The sequence below is a fragment of the Mobula birostris genome, chromosome 7, assembly GCF_030028105.1.
Source record: "Mobula birostris isolate sMobBir1 chromosome 7, sMobBir1.hap1, whole genome shotgun sequence".
Taxonomy (NCBI): domain Eukaryota; kingdom Metazoa; phylum Chordata; class Chondrichthyes; order Myliobatiformes; family Myliobatidae; genus Mobula; species Mobula birostris.
Window position 1 is genome coordinate 135908195 of NC_092376.1, and position 17514 is coordinate 135925708.

General features: G+C 39.0%; 1 protein-coding gene across 2 annotated transcripts in view; it reads right to left on the reverse strand.

The window, feature by feature from the left end:
• The window catches only part of LOC140200447 (PDZ and LIM domain protein 7-like), a 137466-nt gene that overhangs the window by 16495 nt on the left and 103457 nt on the right, over positions 1–17514 (reverse strand). For both annotated transcript variants that reach the window (XM_072263795.1, XM_072263794.1), the window contains exon 5: positions 11037–11116. In XM_072263795.1, the coding sequence (XP_072119896.1) occupies positions 11037–11116 (80 nt within the window). The remainder of the gene's footprint in view (positions 1–11036; positions 11117–17514) is intronic.

Sequence of the window (17514 nt, forward strand, 5' to 3'; positions counted from 1 at the left end):
AAATTAAAATAACTATTGCAAAAAAAAAAAAAAAGTCCTCTTGTATTAGCCATTCTTGCCATGGAAAAATTCTCTGGCTATCCACTCTGTCTATTCCTCATCATCTTGTACACATCTATGAAGTCATCTCTAATCCTTATTGCTCCAAAGAGAAAACTCTAACTTGCTCACCTATTTTCATTAGACATGCCTTCTAGTCCAGGCAGCATCTTGGTAATCTCCTCTGCAATGTCTTTAAAGGTTCCACATCCTTCCTATAACGAGGTGACCAGAACCGAACACAATATTCCAAGTGTGGTCTAAAGAGTGTTTTATAGAGCTGCAACATTACCTTGAGGCTCTTTATCTTAATCACCTGACTAATGAAGATTGATACACATAATACACCTTAACAACAGTATCAAATTGCGTGGTAACTTTGAGAGATCTAGGGACGTGGACCCCAGATCCCTCTGGTCTTCCACATTGCCAAGAATCCTGCCATTAAACCCTGTATTCTTCCTTCCAATCTGACCTTCCAAACCGAATCATTTCACACTTTTCCAGGTTGAACTCCATCTGCCACTTCTCGGCCCAGAACTGCATCTGGTCAATGAGCCTTTACAACCTGCCACAACACTCCACACTCTCCACAACTCCACCAACTTCCATGTCACAAGAAGTCAGGGATCTGTCTCAAATAGATTCTCTTCTATGGAGTTGAAGGAGTAGCTAAATAGAATGGAGGATTGAACAGAGGGAATTCATTGGTAGCTAGGACATGTAGAATTGTTTTATCATAAGCAGAGCTTATTAACTATATTATTGATCTGCATTACAAAGATACAAAAGTTTATTTTTAAAACCCTTACTATTATTGATTGGCAGTATATTATGGACAGTGAAAATTAGTTGTAAAATACTATATTTAGCAATTGACCAAACAATTGAAAATCAGATTTTTCTAGGGCTAGTATTAGAGGGATGCTTACAATTTCATACAAACTAAATTGCTCTATTAAGGTGGATGCTAATTAATCTAAATAAGTAATTAGCAATAGATTCAAACTAAAATCACTAAGATGAAGGTAATACTTCCAAAGTATCTGCCACCATTTACTTACATAGTGTTGACTACCAGGAAATTCAATACTACCGCAGGGACAGTTCTAGCAGTCAATAATGGGTTACACAGTCTAGTTCCTAGTTTCTTGATTGAAGGAAGATAACCACACCCTCACTAGACAGCTCCTTGGCTGAGGGAGCATCCAGGAATTAGAAGCAAATTTACAGTGTTGGACCTCAATAACATTCACCTCAGCATAAATTCCCTAGCCACACACTGATTGGCATCCTGAAACAAAGAGGGGCAGCATGGTAGCGCAGTGGGTAGTGCGACGCCATCACCGCTCAGGGTGTCAGAGTTCAGGGTTCAACTCTGACATTGTCTGTAAAGAGTCTGCACATCTTCCCTGTGGGATGTGTGGGTTTTCTTCGGGTGCCGTGGTTTCCTTCCACAGTCCATAGATATACTGGTTAGTAGGTTAATTGGCCATTGTAAGTTGTCCCGCGATTAGGCTTTGGTAAAATCGGGGGTTGTAGGGCGGTGTGGCTCAAAGGACCTGTTTTGCACTGTATCTCTAAATAAAAATTTAAAAAATATTCTGTAACCATAGTATTAAAATAACTAGATTGTTATATAACCTACCTGGCTCACTAATGTACTCCTGGCACTAAAATGTGCCATTCTTACCCCCTTTGGCCTACAGGTAGACAGTATGGCCTATATGACTGGCATCTCCTTAGCGCAAGGGGTTTAGATGGGGCGGAGTTTGTTAGGTGTGTTCAGGAAATTTTCCTGATGCAATATGTAGATAAGACAACCAGAGGAAAAGCTGTACTTGATCTGGTATTGGGAAATGAACCTGATCAAGTGTGATAGCTCTCGGTAGGACAGCATTTTGGAGGTAGTGACCACAACTCTATCTCCTCACCATAGCGCTGGAGAAGAATAGGAGCAGACAATTTGCGTAAACATTTACGGGGTAGGGGGAAATATGATGCTATTAAGCAGGAAATTGGGAGCATAAATAGGGAGCAGATGTTCTCAGGGAAATGCACAGCAGAAATGTGGCAAATGTTCAGGGAACATATGCGTGGAGTTCTGCATAGGTATGTTCCATTGAGGCAGGGAAAGGATGGTAGAGTTAAAGAACCATGCTGTACAAAGTATGCAGAAAATCTAGTTAAGGAGAAAAGCTTACAAAAGGTTAAAGAAACTAAGTACTGTTAGAGCTCTAAAAAAATGACAAGGTTGATAGGAAGGAGCTTAAGAATGGAATTAGGACAGCCAGAAGGGGCCATGAGAAGGCCTTGGTGATCAGGATTAAGGAAAACCCCGAGGTATTCTACAATTATGTGAAGAGCAAGGGGATGAGCCGTGTGGGAATAGGACCAATCAGGTGCGACAGTGGAAACGTGTGCATAGAATTGAAGGAGGTAGCAGAGGTACTTAATGAATACTTTGCTTCAGTATTCACCAGGGAAAAAGACCTTGGCAATTGTGGAGATGACTTACAGTGGACTGAAATGCTTGAGCATATAGACATTAAGAAAGAGGAGGTTTTGAAAAGCGTTAAGTAAGATAAGTCACTGCTACTGGATGAGATATACCCCAGGCTACTGTGGGAAGCGAGACAGGAGATTGCTGAGCCTTTTGTGATGATCTTTGTGTCAGCAATAGGGACGGGAGAAGTACTGGAAGATTGGAGGGTTGCAAATGTTGTTCTCTTGTTCAAGAAAGGGAGTAGAGATAACCCAGGAAATTATAGACCAGTGAGACTGACTTCAGTGGTGGGCAAGTCGTTGGAGAAGATCATAAGAGGAAGGATTTATGAGCATTTGGAGAGACAATATGATTGGGGATAGTCAGTATGGCTTTGTCAAGGGCAGATCATGCCTTACGAACCTGACTGAATTCTTTGAGAGGGTAACAAAACACATGGATTTCATTAAGGCATTTAATAAGGTTCCCCATGCAAGTCTCTTTCAGAAAGTAAGGAGGCATGGGATCCAAGCAGACCTTGCTTTGTGGATCCAAAATTGGCTTGCCCACAGAAGGCAAAGGGTGGTTGTAGGTGGTTCACATTCTGAATGGAGGTCGGTGACCAGTGGTGTTCCACAGTGATCTGTTCTGGGACCCATCCTCTTTGTGATTTTTATAAGTTACCTGGATGAAGAAGTAGGAGGGTAGATTAGCAAGTTTGCTGATGACACAAAGGTTGGGGGTGTTGTGGATAGTCTGGAGGTTTGTCAAGCGTTACAGTGGGACTTCAATAGGATGCAGACTGGGCTGAGAAGTGACAGATGGACTTCAACCCAGATAAGTGTGAAGTGGTTCATTTTGGTAGGTTCAATTTGAAGACAGAATATAATATAAATGGAAGACTCTTGGCAGTGTGATGGATCTGAGAGATCTTGGGGTCCGTGTCGATGGGACACCCAAAGCTACTGTACAGGATGACAGCATTTGTTAAGAAGGCGTATGGTGTGTTGGCATTCATCAACCGTGGGACTGAGTTCAAGAGCCGTGAGGTAATGTTACAGCTATACAAGAAATTAGTTAGACCCCACTTGGAGTACTCTGTTCAGTTTTGGTCACCTCACTACAGGAAAGATGTGAAAACTACAGACAGAGCGCAGAGGAGATTTTTTACAAGGATGTTGCCTGGATTGGAGGGTATATCTTACGAGAATAGGTTGAGTATATTGGCCTTTTCTCCTTGGAGCGATGAAGGATGAGAGGTGACCTGATAGAGGTGTATAAGATAATGAGAGGCATTGATCATGCAGATAGCTAGAGGCTTTTTCTCAGGACTGAAATGGCTAACACAAGGGGGCATAATTTTAAGGTGCTTGGAAACAGGTACCGAGGGGATGTCAGGGGTTAAGTTTTTCCACACAGAGAATGGTGAGTGCGTGGAATGCACTGCCGGCAGCAGTGGTGGAAGCGGATACAATAGGGTCTTTTACCAGCTTCTTAGATACGTACATGGAGCTTAGAAAAATAGAGGGCTGTGCGCTAAGGAAATTCGAGGCAGTCTCTGGAGTAGGTTACATGGTCGTCACAACACTGTGGGCCGAAGGACCTGTAATGTGCTGTAAGTTTCTATGTTCTATGTAGCTTCAGATGTTTCAATGTGATTGTCTTTTTAAGTACTTCCTCATTTGAGGGGCAATTAAGGATGGACAATATATGCTGGCATTGCCAGCAGCGTTTACAGTACTTCTGCATGAATAATTAAAAGCATAGTTAATTTTTAGCTATGCAAACCCTCTGTTTAATCTCTACCTGTACAGCTGCATGTTCTGAATATGATAACTTAGAAATGTTATACAAGCTTGAAGCAAAGCCAGCAGAACAGATTAAATTGAGAAGAACTGGATGAAGAATGCTCATAAGGAGTACACTGATTAGCAACTCTGCAAAGATTGGCAATCTTAAAACTAGAAAATATACCATTTAAAAAAAAACTCTAAATGAATACTTCACTCAATATATGATGCATACATGAACCACTTGCAAAAAATAAGCAGAGTGCTACCTCAGTTACCACCTTTGTATCAAGGTCAATGGATGTTTTAAAGAACCCAGGAACTGAAACCAAGGCAGGTGGATAGATTTACACAACACTTTTTTTTGCTGTAGAAGAACTGAATGTTAGAACAGGCCAGAGGGACTGGGTGATCTAATCCCCTACTCACCTTGCTTTTTGCAATTCATCTTTGTGACATGGGCATCACTGACAAGCTAAGGATTTCTTACCCATCCCTGAATGCCCATGAAGTGATGAGTCACTTGTAGACACTCGTAGGATGCTTTTGGTTAAAGGATTCCAGGATTTACACTCAGTGACAGTGAACAACCAGTGGTTGCTAAGTGCTGTGGAAGAAACCAGAAGTGAGTGGTGTTCCTCTGCACTTGCTGCCCTTCCTTTGGAGGAGGTGCCAACAATGTGGTACCTGGGCAAGTAACTGCAATGAATTTGGAGGTACTAACAATGTGGTTCCTAGACATGTAACTGCAGTGGATTTTATAGATGGTACACACAGTATAAATAGCACATTGGTGGTAGAAGGAATAGGGTTGTGGATGAGGTGACAATTGAGCTTACATCTACTTAGGAGCTGTTGCTGCTGCACCTGAACAAACAAGTAGAGAGCACTGCATCATACTTCTGACTTGTGTTGATGGGGCAAAGGCCTTAGGGTGTCAGGAATCACTTGTCACAGGACACCCAGCTGCTGATCTGTTCCTGAGACCACTATATTTATGTTGCTGATCCAACTGAGATTCTGGCAATCTCCAAAACATTGAAGGTCAGAGATTAAGAAATGTCAAGGCTAGCCATTTCAACTCTCTCAGAGACTATCACTTCAGTGACAGTAATGTTACTTGCCACTTAATAGCTCATGGGTGAATGCGTCTCAGTCTTGCTCTTTGTAGGGATGGGCTATTTTATTTGCTGAGCAGCAATAAATGGAATTGAATATCGTGCACTCAGCAGAAAACATTCAATAAGTTTTTTTTTTGTAGTGCAATGACAAAGTTTTAATACAAGACTTCACAAGTAGAGATTCTGACCACATTTCCTAACTCAGATGTAACCAGTTCTGCTTTAAAGTACAATCAATCACAAAGAGGTCCAGGCACAAAAAAAGATAGATCTTCTGGTTAGCACTTGCAGTGATCCTCAAATTCACTCTGGGTGTAAATTCCACATGTTCTTTCTGCTGATGTATATGGTTTAGCAAAGACAGGGATCAACTCATATTACCTCAATAGTGTTATCCATTGATAAAGCAATTGATGTTGATCAGGTTTGGATTGATTGGCTTCTGATAACCATGGAAGCGTGGTGTGACTCCCACCACTGGAGTGTTTTCTATTATCAACACTTCCACTAAGAAGTTAATAAAGACAAAATTTACATGATGACAAGAAGTTGTTTTAAAATGTCAACAGCCTGAGGGGGATCATTGAATTCAATTACAGTGATGACAGAACCGTTAAAAGGGAGATATTTTAATTAAGACTGACCTCCTTCCACAGAAGGTGTGAGCTCTCCTGTTGCCTCTAATTCGAAAGGCCTAAGTGAAACTAGAATACAGCCCAGGGCAATTCCAGTTTATGTTCTAATCCCATTCTAAACCATGGACTGAAAACATACATCAGACAAGAATATCTACCTAGCGGAGATCAGAAGAGTTTCATAGTTGTTTTATCAGTTTGGGAAAGAAAACTCTTCTGGAAATAGCAAATTTGGAGAATGAATTTCTGTTATTTGACAGGTTTCATTGTTTCTGTTTATTGCCCTGTACACAATTTTATTTAGCCTGTACTTATTCATTTGTGTGTTTTCTTGTGTACGAGTTCAGATCTCTGTGTTGTTCACATCCTAAAACTATTAACAAAATTAGCAACTCTCAAATAAATGCCACAGGAACTCAGCAGCTCAGGCAACATCTATGGAAATGAATAAACAGTCGATGTTTTGGGGTGGAGACCCTTTATCAGGACTGGAAAGAAAGGGGGAAGATACCAGAATAAGTGGGGGGAGGCAAAAGAATACAAACAAGAAGTTGATAAGTGAAGCCAGGTGGTTGTGGAAGGGGAGGGAGTAAGAAGCTTGGAGCTGATAGGTGGAATTGGTAAAGTGCTGGAAAAGAAGGAATCTGATAGGAATAGACCATGGGAGAAAGGGAAAGGGAAGGGGCTCTAGGGGCGGATGATAGACAGGTGAGCAGAAGAGAAAAGGCAAAAGGAAACCTGACATAGATTGAGGGACCACGTTGTTGAGCACCTTTGTTCCATTCACAAAATATTGTATCCCGCACTCTGGATGTGACCACCTCTACACTGGTGAGACATAATGTAGACTGGGGGACCGCTTTGTCGAGCATCTTCACTCCTCTGCAAAAAGCAGGATTTTCCAGTGGCCAACCATCTTCACTATAATCCTCAGTCCCATTCCAACATGTCAGTCCATGGCCTCCTCTACTGCAATGATGAAGCCACTCTCAATTTGGAGGAGCAACACCTCATATTCTGTCTGGGTAGCCTCCAACCTGATTGCATAGATTTCTTCAATCTCTCCCCCTTCCCCGATTCCCACTCTTACGTCTTCTTCTCTCCTCACTTGCTTATCACCTCCCTCTGGTGCCCATCATCCTTCTCTTGCTCCCATGGTCCACTCTCCTCTCCTATCAGATTCTTTCTTCTCCAGCCTTTTACCTTTTCCACCTATCATCTCCTAGCTTCTTACTTCATACCCCCTCCCACCCACCTGGCTTCACCTACCACCTCAAGCTTAAAATCCTCTCCCTCCCCCACCTTCTTATTCTGGCTTCTTCCCCACTTCCTTTTCTATTCTGATGAATGGTCTCTGCCCGAATATATATATTTATATATTATGTGCGTGTGTGTTTTTAAAATTGTCTTTATATCTTCAGATACAGTGTCGAACAGGACCTTTGGCCCTTTGAGCTGCGTCGACCAGCAACCCTGATTTAATGCTAGCCTAATAATAGGACAATTTACAATGACCAATAGACATAACAACTGGTACAGCTTTGGACTGTAGGCAAAAACCAGAGGTCACAGAGGAAACTCACGTGGTTATGGGGATAATGTACAAACTCCTTACAAACAGCAGTGGGAATTGAACCTGGGTCGCTGGTACTGTACACTGTAGTGCTAACCACTACACTATTCCCAGCATCTGCAGAATCTCTTATGTTAAAATTAACAACGGTTAGTTTTAAGCTTTCTCTCTGGGGTTTATATTGTAGCATTCACTTTCTCATTGAAAATCACTGCATGTTGTGAAATATTTTTAGTTAAAGCTAAATTGTAGGTTGCTTGATTTTAATCATGGCCGATGTTTATACCCAGCTTCAGTTTCAAATTCCAACTAATCTCAACATAGTATTGCTGGTTCACTTGCAAGAGGACCCAAGGCAAATAGTTAAATGTAAATATGTATGTTCTATTTAAATATGTCTGACTGCTGCATGTTTTTGAAATAAACAAGTACTCAAGTTCAGATTTGGAGATTGGGATATTTTATAGCCACTGCCATTCAAATCCACAGGTTTCATTAAGACTCTTCAAAGAAACAGTGCCTGAGTGGAAATGTAAAGAAGCCAGACACATTCTATAACTGCTGATTGAATATTTACTAATGCAACTTCATAAAGTACTTTGGCTGATTTGAGTGCTACATTATTCAAAGTTTTATAATGCAAGGAGAAAATAAATTGGGAATCAGTGAAAAATGTGCTGTTACTATAAAAGCACATTCATACCCATTTTTAAATGAAATAGAACAGCCTGGAGCACGGTTTAGTACTCGAGATAACTTGCTGAGATTAAAACCACAAGAAAATTCTCATGGAAAGACAAGCTACAGCTGTGGCTAAAATAGTATAAGAAAGCATATCCTTAGAAAATTTTGGCTTAAGGGGATTATCTACGAGTTTTCTGAAATGCAGAATGTTGTAGAATGAAGCAAAAAGAAATTAAAAACAAATAAAACTATTATTTAGGACAGGCATCAGCAAGAAGATGGATAGAGATGTCACAGGGGTAACATATGAAGAGAAAAGGTCAAAATTTGAACTTGTATTCAAGGGAAAAGTAGAGATATTTCAATATGAAATAGTCGTTTTGTATACTTTTGCTACATCTTCCTCATTATACCATTAGAATGATCTGCAACACTTCACACAGTGAACTGCCATTTTAAATACTGAATTATATACATCACATACCAAGCCATCAGATGTTAATATTCATATGGACATGATTAAATACAGAAAATGAATTCAATTTAGTAATCAAAATCTGAAAACAAACATAATGAAGAAGGATAATTTATTCTGGCACAAGAAGCACAAAATGCTGGAGGAGCTCAGCATGTCAGGCAGCATCTATGGAGGGAAATAAGCAGTCAATGTTTTGGGCCAAAACCTTCATTAGGACTCGAAAAGAAAGGGACAGAAGCCAGAATAAGGTGGAGGGTGGGGAGAATATACAAGCAAGCAGGCAAGAGGTAAGACCAGGTGGATGGGTGGGGAGGGGGACATGAAGTAAGAAGCTGGGAGCATACAGTGTATGTAGAAGAGGTGAAGGACTGAGAAAGAAGGAATCAAATTGGAGAGGACAGTGGACCATGTAAGAAAGGGAAGGAGGGGAAGCTAGAGGGAGGTGATGAGCACATGAGGAAGAAAAAAGGGGTGAGCACATAACCAGCATGGGGAATGGAAAGAGAGAAGGAGGGAGGAGAAATTACCGTAAGTTAGAAAAATTGATTTCATGGCATGAGGTAGGAGGCTACCCAGACAGAATACGAGATGTTGCTCCTTATTCTGGTTACTCTCTTTCCCCTTCTCTTTTCCTCAACTGTTATCACCTCCCTCTGGTTCCATTCCCCCTTCCCTTTCCTCCATGGTCCACTGCCCTTTCCTATTAGATTTCTCTTTCTTCAGTCCTTTATCTCTTCCTAACTCCTCCCAGCTTGTTACTTCATTCTCCCTCTCCACACCCCCTCCGTCCCCATCAACTGGCCTCACTTATCACCTGCCAGCTTGTACTCCATTCATTTTTCCCAACACCTTACTCTGGCTTCTTCCCCCTTCCTTTCTTGTCCTGATGAAGGATTGCTGCCTGAAATGTTGACTGTTTATCCTGCTCCATAGATTCTGCCTGACTTGCTGAGCTCCTCCAGCATCGTGAGCAATGCTCAAGATTTCCAGCATCTGCAGAATCTCAAGTTTATCATTTAATCAGGATCTCTGAAGAAAGTTTTCATATTTTCTATTTGGGGCCAAAACCAAACGTTACACCATTCAGTGATACTATCCTCCGATGTTTTCATAAAAAGGTTCAGAACTGATTCCAGAAGCATCCGATTTTTCATCAGCAAGATAACCTAAAACATGACGTTAAAACTTACCCTCATCAGTCTAGGGAGCCTACACTATATTTGTGAAACTCAGAATCAAGAGGAGAATGGCTTAACCTGTATGGACTTTACATTGAACTTAACTACTTCAGGTTATACTCCCTGAAGTATAGGGTGACACTGATTCTGCTATTACATTTTCATATTGCTCTTGACTAATCTATTCAGTTTTTTCCACTTACCACACTTTCATAATTTTGGCAGAATTGCCTGAACCATCTCATTTAAAAAGAATTTTGACAGGCAGGTAAGCAGGCAGGGATGGAGGAGTAGAGAGAAGTTTCAATTGGCATCATGGTCAGTACAGACTCCCTGGGTCAAAGTGCCTGTGCTAAACACTTGGACGTTCGTCTGCTCTCCATCCTGTAACAAGGTTCTCTTTTGTTCTTCCTTTCCCTTCCTCATTCCCTGCTACGGTACCCATTTAAAACATGATATCCAGGTCATCAACAGATTGTAAGGCAGTTTGGCAGTCATGGCACTCGTCAAAGATTTAAAGATAAATCTCAGCTGAACCACAACTGCAACACCTCACAATGGAAGACACATCTTTTAGCTGAGACGTTAAAACAAGAAGTCATCTGCTTTCACAACATTATGGTCAACTATTATCCTTTTAATATTAGCATTTTATCAAAGAAGAATCTAGTCACCATCACACTGATATTTTCAGGAGCTCAGTGTTTGTAATTTGTTAGAATCAGAACACATTTTCAGATCTTCTTTATTGGTCTTGAGGTGTTATGGAACTTCCCAGAGAAGATGTAACAGGCAATATACAAAATCAAATATCTTTTTACATTTCTGTCTAATGCTGACAAAAAGCTTAAAATATCATTTTGGTCTTTCAGTCCATTGATGATGTCCAAACTGAGTATTTTGTCTATTTCCATTTTCCCTATAAATTTAGACATCTACATTTGCTTGTATATTTGCTAAATTTTGATGACAGAATACAAACTAAAGCTGAAAATATTTGGAATCATCTCAACCTCACAATGAATAAACAACCTATGAACACAAAAATATTACCTGGATCTTCAAAGATGTTGGAGGTGGGCTCAAGAGCAGAAGCTAGATCAAATGTATTCTCTGCAGCACCTGTCCCAGGGCTAAAATAACAAGAATAAACCTCAATGCTAATCTCGTCAGAAGACAATTGATAAGTATTTTGGTTAAAGACTCTAAACATATACATTGAAATTTTAAGTCAAATGATTACCTGAACAATGACAGTAAATTTAATCTGAGATGAAGACATTATATAGTTAGTTAAAACACTCAAAAATAACATCAATTATTTTGTCATAATGCACCAATAAAGCAATGGATTACTGTGGTGGAACTGAATTGCATCATGATTTAGGGCCTAAAAATGAAACACGAAAATATTTTATGAAACATTATATGGATTAGTTTACTTAAAGTGAATCTTGAAAAATCCAAGGTATCTCATAATAAATAGAACCATTATAATTGTACTGGGAAATTCTTACAATTTTAATGACAGAGTTCCATTATGACAAAGCAAACAGAAAAAAAGTCATGAGAACCACAATTTAGTAAACTATATGCTGTGACAGATAACAGAAGAAAAATGCAATAATGCTGACCATTTATATTACTGACAATATACAAATCTAGTATGACTCTTTCGGCCAATTTTGTTTCCTTCTCTCCTGAGGGCAACATCACAAAACAAGGTTAAAGATGAAAAATGACAGCAAGGAAGTAATAGTAAACAGCTATCTTTATTAATTCTTCCTCTCCACTAACTCAGAGCATGAAAATAAATAACATTACTTCTCCTGTCCATCTGGCTGATATGAGCTAACTCAGTATAAGGAGATCTGTAAATACTTTTCTGTGTGAATTAATCAAGCATTCAGGCACAAGGAGATCGAAAACAAAAAATAAAAACTACGTATAAATCATCAACAATCTGTGGTTTTGTTTCATTTTGAAAATTAATAAGCCTTACAATAATGCAGGAACAATGATGATAAGAACTTCATAAAATGTATGCACTAATATCTTCCTATTCTATCCTGACTCCAAACACAGCCACCTCTCACCCCATTTCCTGCAAACAAAGGATCGTGTAGAATTTGTGATTATAAAGAAGATGGTTTTATTTTTTAAAAAAACAGCTGCTATATTGCAAGCACCTTTAGGCCTTGGTGGAGGATCTCAATCGAAATCTGCCAAGCACATTGAGAGAATGTTTCCGTTGGTAGGAGAGTGTAGAATCTGAGAGCACAGACTCAGAATAAAGGAACATCCCTTTAAAACTGAGATGATGAGGAATTTCTTCATCCAAAGGGTGATGAATCAGTAGAATCCATTGCCAGAGAGGGTGATGAAGGCAAGACACTGGGTATATTTAAGGAAGAGATTGATCGGTTTTTGATTACTAAGGGAGTTAAAGAAAATGAAAAGGCAAGAAAATGGGATTGAATAATATCAGCCACTATCACCGGCAGAGCAGACTGGATGGGTAAAATGGCCTAATTCTTCTCTCAAGTACTAATGTCTTAAAACAATTACATGCAGAGCATAGTACAGGGGTCCATAGGTACCAAAATCCAACCAACTAGACAATAGCACATTCCTAATGTAACTGCAAATGAAATAGGTGCCTATATAATTTGTTACAATATGCAGTTCACTTGAATCTTAAACCTGCACTTTTGCTTATGAACTTTCATCTCTATTGTATGCACAATATAGTGTTTACTTACAACTCAATTTCCAAAATCTAATTCCACAGACTTACGTGGGATTTCTGCTCCATCACATCTTTCATATGCTACAATTAAAGTCAGTTTCATTTCCTGACATGAATACAGCAGAATTTCCTGTTACAGTGCCTTGGAAAGTAATAACAAAATTCATAACTCTTTATACTCAAGACTTTGACAACTCTTTGTGCTTCAGTAGTCTAGGCTTCAGGCTAAATACACAGCATGACCAAGTAATGTACTCTACAATATATTTCTTAGAAAATATTAAGAATTATTAGAATGGTAAATATAACTAAGGGTGGTACAATTAACTTAGAATGGTATAAAATTTCAGTGTTTATAGATTCTATCTGCTTTCAGTTTGATGAATATTTAATAAGCTAGTTAAATATAAAAGTGCCTCCAGTGTTAACTTCTGTTGTACCTCATTTTTAAATAGCTATGTTTTTGAAGAGATTTATGTAAATTAGTTAAGTCAATATACTGCTGTATTCAAATTTGAGTTGTTGATTTGAAGTTGGTGATTATTAGTCTTCTCAGAGGCTAATGTCCAAACAAGAAACATAAAACTGATTTCACATAACAGACCATAAATAATTAGTTGTAATATTTTCAATATAATAGATTCCAATACCAACTTTCTGTGCATTTAATTTCAAATTTACCTATAGCACACACAATCATCAACCTTAATATATATTAAAAAGTGTTTGCTTAAAAATGAAAGCAAGTCTGCTTAAATAAAACAATTAAGAATGTTCAGAATTATTTGTTTTAAATCTATGCATGCATTTTGCGTTTCCTCAGTTCTATACCCATTATTTTCATTTTACTTCGGCGATTATCTACATCTGATGCTTTGGTTTTTCTTAAGACTGCTCCATTGAACCCCAGAGGAAAAGTTTTGGATTTTGTCATCTGGGATCAATTTTAATTCTTTGCATTCCTGCTGGAGCTGTTAATCTGATAAACTACTTAACAACTCCTACTGTTCCCTCCTCCCAACCTACCAACTGCCTCAAAAATAAATTACAGAATTAATGCGAAAAGTAGGTAGCATAATTGTCCCTTTGCTTCCAAGAGCACTTTGGAAACAACCACATGCTGGATTAGAATAATGTAACATTTAGGAACCAAGTGACTATGTAATAATTAAAAACAATAATGAAAGCTAAGAAGGACATGTTTATTTTTTGACACTGAATCGCTTAAATTTAATGTAAAACTTGCAATCCTCTATAGTAGAGGTCTCCACCTGAGTCCACTGACCCTCGGTTAATGGCACAGGTCTATGCCATTAAAAAAGGTTGGGAACCCTTGCTCTGCAATCTCATTTTTCTCTGCAATTCACATCAAAGGACTAAGTAGATACCTTGGAGGTGTTTCAATTCCAATAAGAGAGTTCTTGATGATGAATTGTTTTCACATGGAAGAGAAAATGTGCATCTCAGTCATTAATTCAGTACACCTATAATTAACTAAAGAGATTAAATCAAATATCATTTGATATTAAACTTCTAGTCTTAAACCCATTAAAAGTTTATATGTATCTAACTATGAATACTACTTGATTCAATTCAGATGTAATAAGATCCTTTAATGTGATAACAAGTTGAAAAATAAGTCTAATCTCATTCTAAATTAATATTTTATATATATTAGAATCTTATCATTAATTATCACTTTGAAATAAAGATTTCAATCAAGATTGCTTCCTTGAGCTTGTATAGGGATCATACAATATTCTTTGATTCCATAAATGGGCATAGCTAAAACAAAGGTTATCCTCAGAGACCGAGGCCTGAAAATGGATTGATTACATTTTGATGAGAGAAACTGGGACACAAATTTCCCACTAGTCTTAGGGTCATTCTTGCATTTAATTCTGCTTCTGAAATTTGGTTCCACTGATACAAAATCCTCTAAAGTATTTAACACATTGTGGAAAGCAGTATGTGAAATTGTGCAAACAATTTTAATAATAACTTAGAACGTGCTTATATGTGGAAAGTGAGTATCGAGTATCGCAGAAGATAACAAGTGAGTGAGATTAACTGGATAGCAGTTTTGAAGAAACTGGCACTATAGTCTAAATCATGTAGCATTCATATTTAAAATGATCCTTGAATATGATAACAAGTTCAGAAAATAAGATTCTAATCTCACACCAAATTAATATTTGTTGAAGGATGGGATGGTTCAGCTCACTGCTCTGCAATGTTTACTTGACTCTGCACTGAACTAAAGGTCTGTGCACAGACTCTCCTTGTGGACTCCAGTTCAGAATGCTGTTTGCTTATTTTTATTGTTTGCATGATTCTTCTTCTCTCTGCACATTGAGCATCTAACAGTCTTTTTTTTTAAAAAAAATGTGTTCCTTTGGGTTTCTTTGTTTTGTGACTGCCTATAAGGAGACAAAGCTCACGGTTGTATGATGTACATACATCCATTGATAATAAATGAAATCTGAACTTTGAACTTTTAAAGTCTGTATCTAACCCAACAACAATGTCAAAAGATCTGAGGAAATGAAATCGTATGAGCAATACAAATGAAGTTTGTTCACCCAAGATGTTAGGTTTTGTTTTCATTTTCATTTTTATAAATGGAGTACAGAAAAGGAAACAACAATTCTACAAGAAAGCTGATGAAAATAACATCACTTCAAAAGATTCAGAAAATTCAGGAGAGCTGGGGAAATGGGTGCAAATAAATTGAGCATCCTTGAACTATATTCAAATTTCTTACGTATTTTGCGCAGGAATTTGGACAATGTGGCGGTCATATTTTCAAACAACACATGAAAAATATATTAAAGGAGAACTTACATGAAAGACTCAAGCTTTTGCATGATTATCCAACCCCTTTGGCACCCATGATCCATTAATTATTTGATTACTAAAAGCATTAAAACCTCACATCTGGACAGTGAAAATGCATATATTGTATCATGATGCTCTTCATTGACTACAGCTCTGCATTCAATACTATCTTCCCTTAAAACCAATCAGCTTCAAGAGCTTGGTTTCATCATCCCTTCGTGCAATTGGATCCTTGATTTCATCACTTGCAGACCATAGTCATTCTGGATTGGCAACACCTCCACAATCATAATCAGCAACGGTGCACCACAAAGCTCTGTGGTAAGCCCCTGTTCTATCAACCTTATACTTGTGACTGTGAGGCTAAGCACAGCTTTAATGCCATATTTAAGTTTGCTGTTGATACCACTGTTAATGACTATCTATCAAAGGTGGCGGTGAATCAGCATACAGGAGAGAAATTGAAAATCTGGCTGAATCGCACCACAATAAAAACCTCTCATTAAAGTCAGCAAAGCCAAAGAGCTGATTATCAACGGCAGGAGGAGGAAAATGGAGGTCCATGGGGAGGGGGAAGGGGAGGGAGGGAACATCGACTCACACCGTGAGAGGCCTGTGTTGGGCATTTTCATGCCTTACAAGGTGCAGATTGGAAGTCTGTGTGGGACACCACTCCTCGCACAGACACTAGAGCAATGTGTGATTAAGTGCCTCGCTCAAGGACACAAACACGCTGCCACAGCTGAGGCTCGAACTAGCGGCCTTGAGATCACTAGACGACCACCTTAACCACTTCGCCACGTGCCCACACTAGGTTCATGAGCCAGTCTTTATCAGGGGATCAGAGATGGAGAATGCCAGCAACTTTAAATTCCTCGGCGTTATCATTTCAGGGGATCTGTCCTGAGTCCAGCATGCAGGTGCCACTACAAAGAAGCCATGGCAGTGCCTCTACTTTTTTAGAGGTTTGTGAAGATTCAGCATGTTATCCAAAACTCTGGCAGGCTTTTATAGCTGCACGATGAAGAGTATACTGACCGGTTGCATCACAGCCTGGCATGGAAATACAAATACAGTTGAACAGAAAGTGCTATAAAAAGTAGTGGATACAGCCAGGTCCATCACAGATAAAGTCCTCCCCAAAATTGAGCCAAAACATCTACAAGGAACGCTGTCGCAGGAAAGCAGCAACCATTATCAAGGACCACCACAATCCAGGTCATTTGCTCATCTCACTGCTGCCATCAGGAAGGAAGTACATGAGCTTCAGGATCCACACTTCAGTTATTACCCCTAGCCCTCAAACACCAGGCTCTTGAAACAGAAGGGATAACTTCATTCAGTGCAACACTGAACTGTTCCCAGAAATTATTCCCTCACTTTCAAGGATTCATCATCTCATGTTCTCCATAATGAAAACATATATGGCGACATATAGATACTTTGATAATAAATTCTTTGAACATCAAACCCTGGGGATTGGCAATGGTCTGCAGATCACAAGAATATAGTCCTGAGGGCAACAACATTCTCTTTGCATACCCGGAAAAAAAAAGTGTTCTCCTACTTAAACCATGCTCCTATAAGTCAGCTCACCCAGATTGTTGCTGCTCATAAAGGGTGCAACCTCAAATCAGCCGTCCAAGGCTCAGCGAAGTCACAGAAATATCCATCCAGACCCTCTGAACTCCACTGCTACAAACAGTATCCCACAGTCATTAGGCAGAAATGTACAGGACCACCTTCAGGCAAGGACACACAAAAGGTAGGCACTTGCAAGGAAAGCAGAAGGATGAATAACTAATGTTGTTAAATACAAGATATCAGTCTAAAGAAGGTATATAAATTGCAGATACTGCAACTTTGTGTAATGTAATTTTGGTTTTGGTTATAATAATGAGACGCAGACAGAAAATAACTTACGGTGCCTAAAGCTTCAGGAAG